We start from the raw sequence: 12,724 nt of genomic DNA, 5'->3' as shown, positions 1-12,724 counted from the left end.
GCTCACATACCTGTTGCCTACACCTGCTCACATGACTGGCCCACAGCGGCCGAATGAAATTACTTCACCTGTGTTGAACAGCTCAGCCTCAGAGGGCCAGGTATCTGCCAGAGCCGGATTTACAAAGCTGACGAACTCTTGCACAAGCATCACCACGCAGCATTTATAACAATTAAGATGGGGATTTAAAGCCAGGCCAGAAAGAGTAGGATTCACTCCAGGAGCTGTGACCAAAGCTTATGGGTACAAAGAAAGTAGGTCAGGTGGTATGAACTTATTTACCGATTCCTAGAATATCATCATGAGAAGGTGTCCGGATGGGACTGAGGTAGCGGTGCCCACCGCTGAGCGAACAGCACACGGGGCACAGCGAACAGGGCTCACAATGCTCTTCCTGGAAGAAGATTCTTAGGTGCATGGCCTGAGAGGGGCAGTAAGGGTGAGAGATTTGTGAAAGCACTGACCCCTCAGATGACTTAACAGGTCCAAAAGTGGTTTCGAGAAGTTCAAATTTGTGCATGAACACCGAGAGTCCACCAACAATCCCTTAGTGTCTCTGAGAGACTCCTGGGCCAGGAGCAGCTTGTAAGGTGCTAAACTTGGGGCCTTCTGTCTTTCCCACTTTGGTACGGATAGTGAAGTAAACAGAAAAGAGGAGCATAGAGAGAAAATGCAGCATTTTTTCTCACGTGCCTGTCGGATATCCGTATCCAAAGGTATTCTCAAAAGGCTTGTGTGTGTGTGTGTGTGTGTGTGTGTGTGTGTGTGTGTGTGTGAAGACGCCCGCCTTCTCCTAGCAGGATGATTTAGGCGACTTCCCTAATTTCTCTAAGCCTCAGCAAACCTCGCACTGGGGACAGTTTCCCCGGCCCTGAAAGAGGCGGCGGGCAGGTGCGGTGGGGAGGTGCTAAACAAGTCCCCGCCCCAGTAGGTAGCCGAGCGCGCAAGGGACCCGCCCCCTGCTCCCCCCCGGCTCCGATTGGCCCCCGCGGAGGGGGCGTGGCCGGCCTGCGCCGCGGTGGGCGGGGCCGGGAGCGCTCGGCTAACCTCGGGCGCCTGTGGGTGGCGGGGCTGCGGCCTCTCGCAGCAGTCACCGCCATGGCCGGCCGAGTCCGCGGGTCCGCGCGCGCGCTGCTCGCCGCCCTGCTGGCGCCGGCGCTGGTGGCGCTGCTGGTGGCGCCGGCGCGGGGCCGGGGCGGCCGGGGTCACGGGGACTGGGACGCCGCAGCGGCGCTGCCACCGCTGCCGCCCCGCGAGGACGCGGCGCGCGTGGCCCGCTTCGTGACGCACGTCTGCGACTGGGGCGCACTGGCCACCCTCTCCACGGACCAGGTGGTGCGCGGCTGGGCCTTCGCCGACGTCCTCTCGCTCAGCGACGGGCCCCCCGGCGCGGGCAGCGGCGTGCCCTACTTCTACCTGAGCCCGCTGCAGCAGTCCGTGGGCAACCTGCAGGTGAGCGGGCGGCGACAGGGCCAGCCTTTCGTTCGGTCGCCGAAATTCTGCTCGGGGACGGAGGGCGGGGCAACCAGAGGGAAGAATTTGCTCGCGGCCCACAGCCCTGCCTCTTCTCTCCGCGCTGGCCGGACGGGCTTTGCAGCCTTCTGACTGTTGGGCAACTCAGTGCCGGGAATTTCACGCACGCCCCCGCCTCCGGGTTGAATTCTTTGCCAGTGTTTACTTGGAGGGCTTCGCATCCCTGACTCGTCCTGGGGCACGGCTGCGCGTGTTATTAAAAGTCTTACAGGGCTTGCCCTTCCTAGGAATTTTCCTGTCAGCAGCAGGAAGCTAATACACAACATCGTGAGTGATTAATGCAGTCTTTAGGCCCCCGGTGCGCATGACCTTCCCTGGTTAGGAGCAGCACTGAGTTGGGTCTGGGTGCTCATCCCGTGCCCACCTTTTGTGGCAGGGCCAGGTTTACAACTCTGGTGGACCCCTGCTGTCCCGAGAGTGGTGTGACCGCTGTGCAGCGCACTGAGTCCAGCAGTGGGCTTCGGATGAAGAACTAGAGGCATAAGACAGGTTAAATAACCTGCCCAGAGCCAGTAGCCAAACTGGAATCTTATGCCTGGTCTGTCTGCTGTCAAAATACAGGACACAGAATGGTGGCGCACGAGCTGCCCGTGTCCCTCGGGCCAGTTGTCTTTGGTCCACAGAGTTCTGTTTGGTTTTTAACAAATTTGAGTTACAGTAGTCCCCCCCCCCCCCCCCTCCCATCCCTGGTTCCATTTCAGCGTTTCAGCTACCTGAAGTCAACTGCATTCCAGAAGCAGAAGATCCTTCTGAGGGGTTGTCTTACAGTCTAGTAGCCTAGTGCTAGGTTGCAAAAGCCGCCCCATGTCATCTCGTCATGTGGGCATTTGATCATCTCATCATCCTCGGAGGAGGAGTGAGTACAGGACAAGAAGATATTTGGAGAGAGCACATCCACATAACCTTTATTACGGTATAATTGTACCGTTCTATTTGCTATTGTTGCTAATCTCTTACTATGACTAATTTATAAATCGAACTTTGTCACAGGTGTGTGTGTGTGTGTGTGTGTAGAAAAAGACGTATGAGGTTCGGTACTATCCAGGGTTTCAGGCAGGCATCCACTGGGGGTCTTGGGTTGTATCCCCCCGTGGGTAACGGGCGGCGGTGGGGGGACTATTGTAGCTACCACCATTCAAAAATTGAGATTTCAATTACAGATCTAAATGTTTAACTTCTTGGAAGATCCGTGGCCCTGGGGGCTTGAATTCTTTGAGCACAACCAGAAACAGCTGCCTCCTTTTAAGGCACAGACACCTCTGTTCACCCTTCCCTTACTCCCAGCCCCCTCCACCCTCTTAGGCATTTGCCCAAAGGAAGCTCATTCTGTTCAATCAGTGACGCTCAACCTTGGCTGCAAACACAGTCACCTGGGAAGACTTTTAAAAATATAGTGCCGAGGTATTTTATTAAAAAAAAAACAACTCCCCATTCCCTCCCTAATGCTTCTCATGAGGGAGAGGGGATGGAGAACTACTGCCCACGACCCTATTTAAACTCGTGCGGATATGGTCATCTGCGTTGCAGGAAGGAGGAAAAGTAAGACGTACAGGGACAGTACGGATGTCAGACGTCACTGGTGAGTGACCAGCCACTGATGACTTCCAGGTAGAACTCCAGCTCAAGTCTTTGACAGATCTAGGGACACAGTGTGAGGAACCTATCCAGGATTTCAGGTATCCATGATGGCAGTGAAAAGGTGTGGCCACATCAGAATGAGTCTGACTCGTATTCCATCAGTTATCCAGTCAGATTGGTTTATAGTTTCTGCTTTTCCTCCCGCCTCTGCCTCTTATCTTCTCCCTGTCACCCACCCACCCGATTACATGCACACAATGCCACTCAGCATTTCCCTCTGCCCAGAAGCCTTCAACAACAACCGGCTGCCTAGAGCTGCGTAAGATTCACTTGGGATGTTTGTTAAAAATACGAACACCAGGGCTGGGACTGGAGCCCAGAAGTCAGCATTTTAACAAGCTCTCCAGGCAGGTCATTCTTGGAAAGCACAGACAGACATTGGCCTTACAGAATACAATTCTGACTCTTTAGCTTGGAGTTGAGCCCCCCACCCCACCCCCATCCCACCGAAGCCTCTCTTTCAGGTAGATTGGGTTTCTCATTACAGTCATGTCCCACATTTTCCCAGTTCTGTTTCTGCAATGCCCTTTACCTTTAATGCGTCATCCCCCTTCTGTCCCGATTTTGAAAATCTTCTGAGGCTCCCTGTACTGTCCATATCGTTCCAGGCTATGTTGACATCTCCTTACCCTAAACTGTACTGTTCACTTGGCGATTAGTTATACGCTGCCTCCTGATCTCTTCTGTGTCATTTTGCATTATTTCAGTTTTGTTTATGTCTGACTTTACAACCACATTATAAAGTCACAGAGAAAGGACTTTTTTTTTTTTTCTTTTTTCCTCCTATGGCGCCTTGCCTAATAGTGTATAGACAGTGAACGTTTGGCTAAATGATTTCAAGGAGTTCCCTTTATAACCAGTGTTGTGATGGGTCACCATGAGATGGCAGAATTTTCCACACAAGCCGTTTGAAGCGCTAAATGCAACGTGTGAATTTTGCTGTAATCTGTCAGCAGTGTCTTTCACGAAGCTGATTTCTGAATAAGGAAGAATTGAGAATTTTGCCTGCTTCACTTTTTGAGTCTAAGTGTTCTTCTTTTACTGCTAAAACAGGAATGAACAACTTCTCCAGTTTTGAAATCACATGACAATTTCTGCTAACGTAAGATAACCAAAAAACATGATTCAGCTACTTTCTTGCTTAAACTATGCAATTAGCTCGTTGAACAACTGTGGTATTTTTACACACTAGTTTCATATCAGAGTCTAAGCCTTTAGATCTTTCAGTGAAAGCTCTAGACCAGCCTTGTATTTGGGTGATCCTGTAATTGTCAGTTCTCTGGTTCATATGAAACAGCTTAAAGGCTTAAGAAAAAAGAGTGTTAAAATAATTCTTACTGAGTTCATTTTAAATCTGAAACCCTACCCCCTGCTTTTTGGGAGGAAAGGTCAAGATCAGTCTCTATCCAACAGGTGATTTTCTCAAGTGGTCAGTGGTGTTTTACAACGCATTGTTTCATGGAAGAATGTCCAGCTCTAGGGACAGTGTGTATATAACTTGTGAAATTTATTACCTCTCCAGAGACAATATTTTATGTGGGAGTATCTTTATTTTCTCTCTGCAGGAGAATCCACGTGCTACCCTGACCATGTCTTTGGCACAGACTAACTTCTGCAGGAAACAGGGATTTGATCCCCAAAGTCCCCTCTGTGCTCACATAATTCTGTCAGGAACTGTTACCAAGGTAAGTGGTTATCCCACCAGAACCCAGACAGGTTTTAGAAGAGTATCATCTGAGGGGCCTGGGGGTGCTCAGTCGGTTAAGCGTCTGATTCTTGATATCGGCTCGGGTCATGATCGCGAGATTGCAGTCATGAGATCGAGCCCCGAGCTCTACGCACAGGGTGGAGTCTGCTTGGGATTCTCTCTCTCCCTGTCTCTCTGCCCCTCCCCTGCTCGTGCTCCCTTTCTCTCTCAAAATAAGTAAATAAATTTTAAAAAAGCATCATCTATTAACAATGAAAGGAGATATTTTAAGAATAAAATGAAAATGATTTGTGGTTGAGATAATATGCAATTTCATGAAAACTAAAGACTTAAATCAGTTCGTTTCGTATAGGTGTTCGATTAGGTGTTTACGCAGAAAGCGAACTATTGTCTGAAGCTGAATCGATGTAGCTCTGTAAGGTGCGTCTGCTCAACCAGAGGTCTCTGCTCCTGGCCATGCTGCTCACTGCACAGTATTTCCCACGTGTGGGTTCCTTGTCTCCATATTTTCACAGTGGCTTATGGCAGAGAGCCTACCAAGTGAGCGAGGAGAGGGGTGCCCGTTACCGGAGGCCGGACGCGGGTTTAGACAGTGGGGTGATTGCTGCAGGGCAGAGGGCAAGGTGTCCTAGCGCTGATCTGATTGCCGAACCCGCACATTTGCCTTGCGACGCTGTCAGCCACGCTGACCTCAGACAAGTTTGATTTATGGTCTGGACATTCCGTGTGGCCGCATCCCTGTGGCTGCATTTCACCAGAGAAAGGACGGGCGGCAAATACTCTTGAGTTCCACGGTGCTTCTTTGAAAGACTTTTATCTTTTGTGACCTTGCGTCTCCGTGTTTAAGATGGCTTGTCCTGGGGTACGTGGGCTGACGTTCTACGGGACGGGCACCCTGACATTTTATAACATGCCCGGTGTCGGGCACTCTGACAGCTCCAAATGACCACTCGGCCGCGAAAGCTGGTGCTGGTGATGGGTTCCCACTTCAGTAAATCTCTTACCGCCGACACCTGGACTCTGTTGTTTTCTGCTTTCCTGCGTGCTTCCTTCGTTTTCTCTTGATTCCTTAAGTCGAAGATCAGGATTTATAACTAAATGAGCGCTTTAGGATCTGTAGAAGAATCACACATCCTTAACGGGGTTGCGGCCATGAGTCGTTTACATCACGTGTGTCCTTTAGGTGAACGAATCAGAAATGGACTTTGCCAAGCAGTCGCTGTTCGTCCGACACCCTGAGATGAAAACGTGGCCCTCCAGCCACAATTGGTTCTTTGCGAAGTTGAATATAACCAACATCTGGGTCCTGGACTACTTCGGTGGACCCAAAATAGTGACACCCGAAGAATATTATAATGTCACATTTCAGTAAGTATTTACACAGCTTTCTTCTTTCTAATATTGCTGCTTTTATTTGCGGTCCTCAATCTTTTAAAGCCAGGGGGCTCTTAACTCTTTCTTCCACCAGGGGACCCTTTGGCAAGCTGGGAAAGCCTCTGATCCCCCCTCAGAATATTTTTTAGGAGTATAATATACATTGGAAATACAATGGAAACCAACTATATTGTATTGAATGCAATGTATTGAATGTATTAAAATACATTTATAAAACATAAGTTAATTCATACATTATATGAATATAATGTAATGTATTGACATGGATTGAACTACTTTTATAAAAATATTTTTTTAAACGTGTGGTATAGTAACATGTTGACTTTTACTTTTTAAAAAAAAATTTTTTTAACATTTATTTATTTTTGAGACAGAGAGAGACAGAGCATGAATGGGGGAGGGTCAGAGAGAGGGAGACACAGAATCCGAAACAGGCTCCAGGCTCTGAGCTGTCAGCACAGAGCCCGATGCGGGGCTCGAACTCACGGACCGTGAGATCGTGACCTGAGCTGAAGTCGGCCACCCAACCAACTGAGCCACCCAGGCGCCCCACATGTTGACTTTTAAAAAACGTGTTGACTTTTTAGTGAACATATTAAATAAGATTTAGTAGAGAGTCTATAATATTACTGTCCTTTCTGAGTAGTGAGGGCTGAATTAATTTAAGACATCTGCAACAGCTCTAACATGATGTGAAAGTATCTGTGGGTTCTTTATTTCTGTTGATGACAGTCACAGATACGGTGTCACCACTGGGGTTTATTGCCCACATTCATCATTGAAGGAAATGATAAATTTCAGGTAGAGCTTAATGAAAACCTCTTTTTTCCATCCAAGTTCACAGAGCCCTGAACTCTGCCTATAGGCTTGGACACCAGGTTGAGAACTTGTTTGTCTGTTTCGTTGTTGTTTTTTTAATGTTTTTATTTATTTTTGAGAGAGAGAGACAGAGGTCACAAGTGGGGGAGGGGCAGAGAGAGAGGGAGACCCAGAATCTGAAGTAGGCTCCAGGCTCTGAGGTGTCAGTGCAGAGCCTCATGTGGGGCTTGAACCCACAAACTGTGAGATCATGACCTGAGTTGAAGTCGGACGCTCAATCGACTGAGCCACCCAGGCGCCCCTGGGACCTTGCTTTAAGGCTATGCTTTGGGGCCCTGGTTGGAGCCCAGTTCTGGCCCCTGATGGCATTTTCCCATGAGAACCAGACTTCGGCACTTCTGGACTACGAATGGCACACATCTGAGTCTGAGCATGCGGTCCTGCGCCCATCGACCTCAGTGCTGTGAATGCTGGGGAGCCGTGTGGGACACCCACCAGGAAGTGGACACTTGGGGGTGAGGAGGTTGCCACCCAAGGGGCCCTGGGAAAGAACAAAGAAGAAAATAGCCTGGAAATGGGAAAAGAACAGGAAAAAGGGGTGTGATCAGATCCTCTGACATTAGGTCAGGGTTCAAATGAAGGAATACAGAGGACTGGGACTTTTCCCGGGTGACACGGGTCACTGGCATAGTTGACATCCTCAAGGCCTAACAGCCAGTGATAGCTGGGGCTCAGTGGGCGCTGTTCGGGCTGCCGTGAACCGCCTGCTTTCTCCCCACCAGACGTTCGGTAGTGTTTCTCCTCGTCTGGAAGGTGGAGAGCTGGAGCCCCGAAGAGTAAGTCTGATGGCCAGTATGTGCTGGTGCCTGGACCGAGACCCTGGCATTCTAGCCCCGGGGCCCCCACCTTGCTTCTACCCACGAAGATCGACTGTGCCTCCGGTCACCTCACTGCTGGCTGGCTGGGCTCCTCGCCCGGTGTCAGCCGTGTGACGCACCTCTGCCGTAATGACTGGCTGCTGTTTGCAGAGATTAGGGTGGCGATGCTAAGTTAGACCCGTAGGTCATGGTCATTTGGGGGCTTCCTTCTCAGTGTTTCTTTATTTTGTCTCTTACTCTATTGTAGAACAGTTCCACATTGGAGCGTTGACTTCCCATCACCCTTGTAAATTTCTTTACAGCAAAGCTTGGGCTTTATTTATTTAGTCAATCAATCCCAGACAGGGCCTAGGACAGCGCATGGCCCAGAACAGGCGTGTAGTAAACACTGGCTACTTGTCGGGCTGATAATTTGAGACAAAGATCCTCAGCTCCTTTGAGTAAAGAATCTGGCAGTGGTGTTTATGTTGCTTCTGTATATGCAGGAGAAGAGGCACAGGCCAGTGATTCTCTTCTGGACCCACAAAACCACCTGACTTTATAGGAATACAGACACAGCAGTTCCAGCATCATGACCGGGCAGTGAATTCTCCAGTAAGCTGGTTAAAGTTTACTTCTGTAAGACGTGGCCATCTCTCATGTACAGTTATTTTTGCATAAATGACGTGCCCGAGGGCAGTGCTTGCTTTAATAACAAAAATGAGCTTGCCCCTGTTGAATAAGTGAGTAAAAGAGATAAATTTGAGGTTCCCATTTTATTTCACAGACGAGTGAGCCTTGTCTGCAGCTCAGAGAAAAGACGGAGCATTATCCTGTCCTTTGGAGCGGAGGACCAAAGGCTAGACCAGAGTCTGACCCCTTCTAAGGCAGGACACCCGAAATCCTAGAGATAGACACGTCTGACCACTAGTTGTCCATTTCGGAGTCCGGGAGTGGGCCCCTCATCATCCTACCCACCTCGTTTGCTTGTAGCCCAGGAGAGGGTAATGTCTGTGAGGGCCAAGAGCCTGCACGATCCGAGGGAACCGCTCCCAGGGGCCTCGTGGCTTTCTGGAACTTTACAGAATGGCCGGCTTGTGCAGCTCAGTTTTGGAAGATGTTACTTCTCCAGATGCCATAAAGCCTCCGCATCTGAAGTCCGTTGCATTCTGGTGGAGTCTCGAGAGAGCTTCAGTACAAGTGCCACTTAGTAGGGCTCACGTGGGGCCTGACCGGATCTGGTGTGGCTCATTGGACTGTTGGGTCCAGACCACGAACATATTTGCACATGGACCGGAAGGTTCTGCCGCCACACGGTGCATCTGCGGGCGTCCCTGAGTGGGCGGTTCTCAGGGGTATCAGCAGTCGCCTCCTGTCACCGTTGAGCCTGAGCTGCAGGGTGCTCACCCCAGCCACCCCCCCCCCCCCCGGTGCTCCCGAAGGTTCCCCAGCACAGGCACGGGGAGTAGGAGGCTGTAAGCCACCTTCTGGCCCGGTCTCCCTCACCTGGACGTGGTTTCCTCATAGCTGTGGCCAGACTGCGGCAGGAAAGGGGGTCCAGGTCGCCTCCCCGACTAAACTCAGTGTCGTGGGAAACTTGGCTGATTCCCTTCTGTCCTCAAACGCTGTTGTCTTTTAAGTGAGCTGTCCGCTGTCCTTGGTGCTCATCTGTGCTTCATCCCGGCGGCGCTTCCTGGAGCGTCCGGCACCGCACTCGGAGGCGAGGGGCGCTGGCCAAAATGAAGATTCCAGGGCCCGACCCTACACGTGCTGATACCAGAACTCCGGAGCAAGCCCAGGCGACTCTTGGGTACCTGAAGCGGCTGAAATTAGCTCCAAATTTTAAGCTTCTGGATCAGGAGTTTCTGTCGTCAGCGATTAACTCGTAGGATTTGTCAGCTCGGTTTAATGAAATCATTCTTCCCCTCTCTTGCCTTCTCTAGGTGAAGCAGAATACAGCGAGTTAACAGCACCCGGCGGGTTGCTTGGGATGCTCCCACAGACTGGAAGGGCTTAACGCGTCTCTGTGGAATGTTTCCCAGATGCACGTGCTGATTTGCTTGCTTGCTCGTTCGCTCGCTCGCTTACAAGATAGCGCCGGACCGATCCTGGATTTCTCAGAAGACGTGGTTGCTGGATCTTTTATTTTTTTTCAAATTTTGAAGCAATTTTCATAGAGTTATGCCTTCATTATGACCCAAGAAGCTTTGGTCTGTCAATTCCAAATGGTTTTCTAACGGGGCTCCTGGAAGAGGGGTGGGTGCCAGATTTAGATTGCCCATTGGCGTTTGAAGGTACTTGAAGACGTGTGGGTGCTTTCCGGAAGCCCCCCGGGCTGCCCAAGCCTGCTCGGCAGGGCTGGCCTGTGTCACCGCGCGCCCGCAGGTATGTGGCCGAGCCAGACTGTGGCGGGCCACTGCTGGACCTTCCTCCCCGTGGTCCATTTGTGTCTGACGGTCCTGGGTGGTGTTGATCCAACGTAGGGCGATACTTCTTATAAAAGAGCTTCTTTTTCCACTTTTCAAATCCGAAGTGATAATTACCTAGAACGAGAGAAGTCCATAAAAGCTTCTGAATGTCATTTGCCCCCCTGTGTGGACACCGTATAATCCTTGTCCTCCACTCAAGACACACCTACGCACATGTACACGCTGTCTTATTTTACTTTTTGCCCCCACATGGCTTGCAAAAGGAAAAAGAGGGGTGAAGGGGATTTTGTGGAAATCATTTCCCTGTTTTGTAAGTTAAGTTTCCTGGACATAGACGAGCTTGAGCCAGGTCCAAAGCCCGCGGCTGCCCAGTGCACTCTGTAGCTTGTCAAATAACGGCGCTGTCAACAGTGGCCTAAGGCTTCGTCAGCTCTTCTGAACCTTCAAATGGCTCCCATGTTGTTACCACCTAACGGGTCGTCGGGGAGAAGATAACGCGACTTTAAAAACCAACCACATTTCTCCAGAAAAGAAGAAACTGTTTGCTTTTGCGGCCTATATACGTGATTTCCGAAGATGAGGGAAGGTGCCTCGTAAAGAAGTGTGTCAGGAATCAAGCCACTGAATCGCTAGCTAAGAGGAAGGAAGTTGAATGGGAGTCATCGTGTTTGAAAACTACAGAACGAACCTACCTAAAATTCAGCAAACGGCTTCTGATTAAGAAAAATGACTTATCTTAAACTTGGCAAAATAGGTTTATTCCTCAACATAATTAAAAGCGTTATTTTCCTGAAATGTGTTGGATTTATTTTCTTAACCGTAGATGTTAATATTTGTGACGCTTTGTTTCATTGCTGGTGAAACCCTTTTGCGTTTTTATTTTAGCATGCTGTTAAATCAGCCCTTGGCTGTTTCAGAGCTTACGGTGAATAATCTGACTTTTTCCTGTTGGTAAACAGCTCATCGTGTCCTAACACTTGGGGGGGTGGCCAGAATGCAACCTTTGTCAGGGGGCTTTCCTTGTGATAGAATTAAGTTGATGATGGGTATCTGCTTTTCTACCTTTACCGCACTGTTGTGAGTTTTGTCTCCATCATATTATATAAAAACATACCTGTATTCAGGTAAGATCCAGTTATCACATAGGAAAGTCAACCGCTTTTTCATAGCAGGTGCCCGAGATCCCTTTACAATTCGATGTGAAGACGAAGTCTCTGTTATGTTCTGACTGACCACCAGAGGGTGCTGTAGACCACTTTTCTGGAGACGCTGGTTTCTTGTTTCTGGTTTCTTGGAGATGGGGATCAGATCCTTAAGAATGACACCCTGGGCCGGGTTGTGGGTGGACGGCCTTGATGAGAGGACACTGGGGCAAAGGCAGCCTCGTAGGGGCAAGGGGAAAAGCAGAGGCTTGGTCTCATGCTGTTGCTGCTAGGAATTTATCACTCCCTCCATGTCATTTGCTTCGGGTCCCTTTTTATTCCACCTACAGCAAAAGAGGGACAGCGTCGCCCCCTTAACCAGATAAGGGGTGAGTGTATCAAATGGTGACTGGCTTTTTGGCAGAGAGCAAGGCAGGCCGTGATCAAGAAAAGAGAGAATAACTGGGCACCTGGGTGGCTCAGTCGATTAAGTGTCCGACTTCGGCTCAGGTCGTGATCTCACGGTCAGTGATTTCGAGCCCCACATCGGGGGCTCTGTGCTGACAGCTCAGATCCTAGAGCCTGCTTTGGATTCGGTGTCTCCCTCTCTCTCTGCTCCTCCCTGCTCATATGCTGTCTCTCTCTCAAAAATAATAAACATTAAAAAAAATTAAAACCAAAAGAGAATAGGGGCGCCTGGGCAGCTCAGTCGGTTAAGCGTCTGACTTCGGCTCAGGTCATGATCTTGCGGTCTGTGAGTTTGAGCCCCACGTTGGGCTCTGTGCTGACAGAGCCTGGAACCTGCTTCAGATTCTGTGTCTCCCGCTCTCTCCGCCCCTCCCCCGCGCATGCTCTGTCCCTCTCAAAAATAAATAAACTTTAACAACAACAACAAAAAAAGAATAAAAGTAGAAAGGGAGTGGGAACGGAACCTGAGCCCAGCTGGCTGCATTTGGTGGATGTTGGCTTTGGGTCTGTGCTTAGCAGGTCAAGGCTGTTTGTCTTTACCAGGCCGTGGCCGATAATTGGCATTTACTCTGTCTTCTAGCCCAGGTTCAGATTCCTTGGAGGCATGAAATGGGGTGGTGGCAATCCTTTATGAAATGCGGCAGGGCCCAATGAAATCAATGCACAAATAATCTGGCTTGAGGTTGTTAATGTCATGGCTCCCTTCTTAGTAATATTCAGGCTGAAGGTCACAAA

The 12,724-nt window shown here is 49.8% G+C and overlaps 1 protein-coding gene across 2 annotated transcripts; it reads left to right on the top strand.

Moving 5' to 3' along the window:
* The first annotated feature begins 1,075 nt into the window (after positions 1–1,075).
* Positions 1,076–11,174, top strand: CREG1 (cellular repressor of E1A stimulated genes 1). Of its 2 annotated transcripts, XM_042925507.1 has the most exons (4): positions 1,076–1,452; positions 4,737–4,856; positions 6,063–6,247; positions 9,894–11,174. In XM_042925507.1, exons 1-4 carry the CDS (start codon positions 1,099–1,101, stop codon positions 9,895–9,897), a joined length of 663 nt encoding a protein of 220 aa, XP_042781441.1. In that variant the 5' UTR covers positions 1,076–1,098; the 3' UTR covers positions 9,898–11,174. The 2 variants fall into 2 exon arrangements, with proteins under 2 accessions (XP_042781441.1, XP_042781442.1); XM_042925508.1 differs by lacking the exon at positions 9,894–11,174 and having other exon boundaries at positions 6,063–6,251.
* The last annotated feature ends 1,550 nt before the right edge of the window (positions 11,175–12,724 follow it).

This window comes from Panthera leo, chromosome F3 (genome assembly GCF_018350215.1).
Source record: "Panthera leo isolate Ple1 chromosome F3, P.leo_Ple1_pat1.1, whole genome shotgun sequence".
NCBI classification, from domain to species: domain Eukaryota; kingdom Metazoa; phylum Chordata; class Mammalia; order Carnivora; family Felidae; genus Panthera; species Panthera leo.
This window is presented reverse-complemented; position numbering and strand designations above follow the sequence as displayed.

What these genes read in the sequence shown, in the direction of transcription:
- CREG1 (XM_042925507.1), top strand. Translation starts at nt 1,099, where the DNA reads ATGGCCGGCCGAGTCCGCGGGTCCGCGCGCGCGCTGCTCGCCGCCCTG. An exon ending in AGTCCGTGGGCAACCTGCAG is followed by an intron (nt 1,453 to 4,736) that starts GTGAGCGGGCGG and finishes TTCTCTCTGCAG; the next exon opens with GAGAATCCACGTGCTACCCT. An exon ending in TGTCAGGAACTGTTACCAAG is followed by an intron (nt 4,857 to 6,062) that starts GTAAGTGGTTAT and finishes TGTGTCCTTTAG; the next exon opens with GTGAACGAATCAGAAATGGA.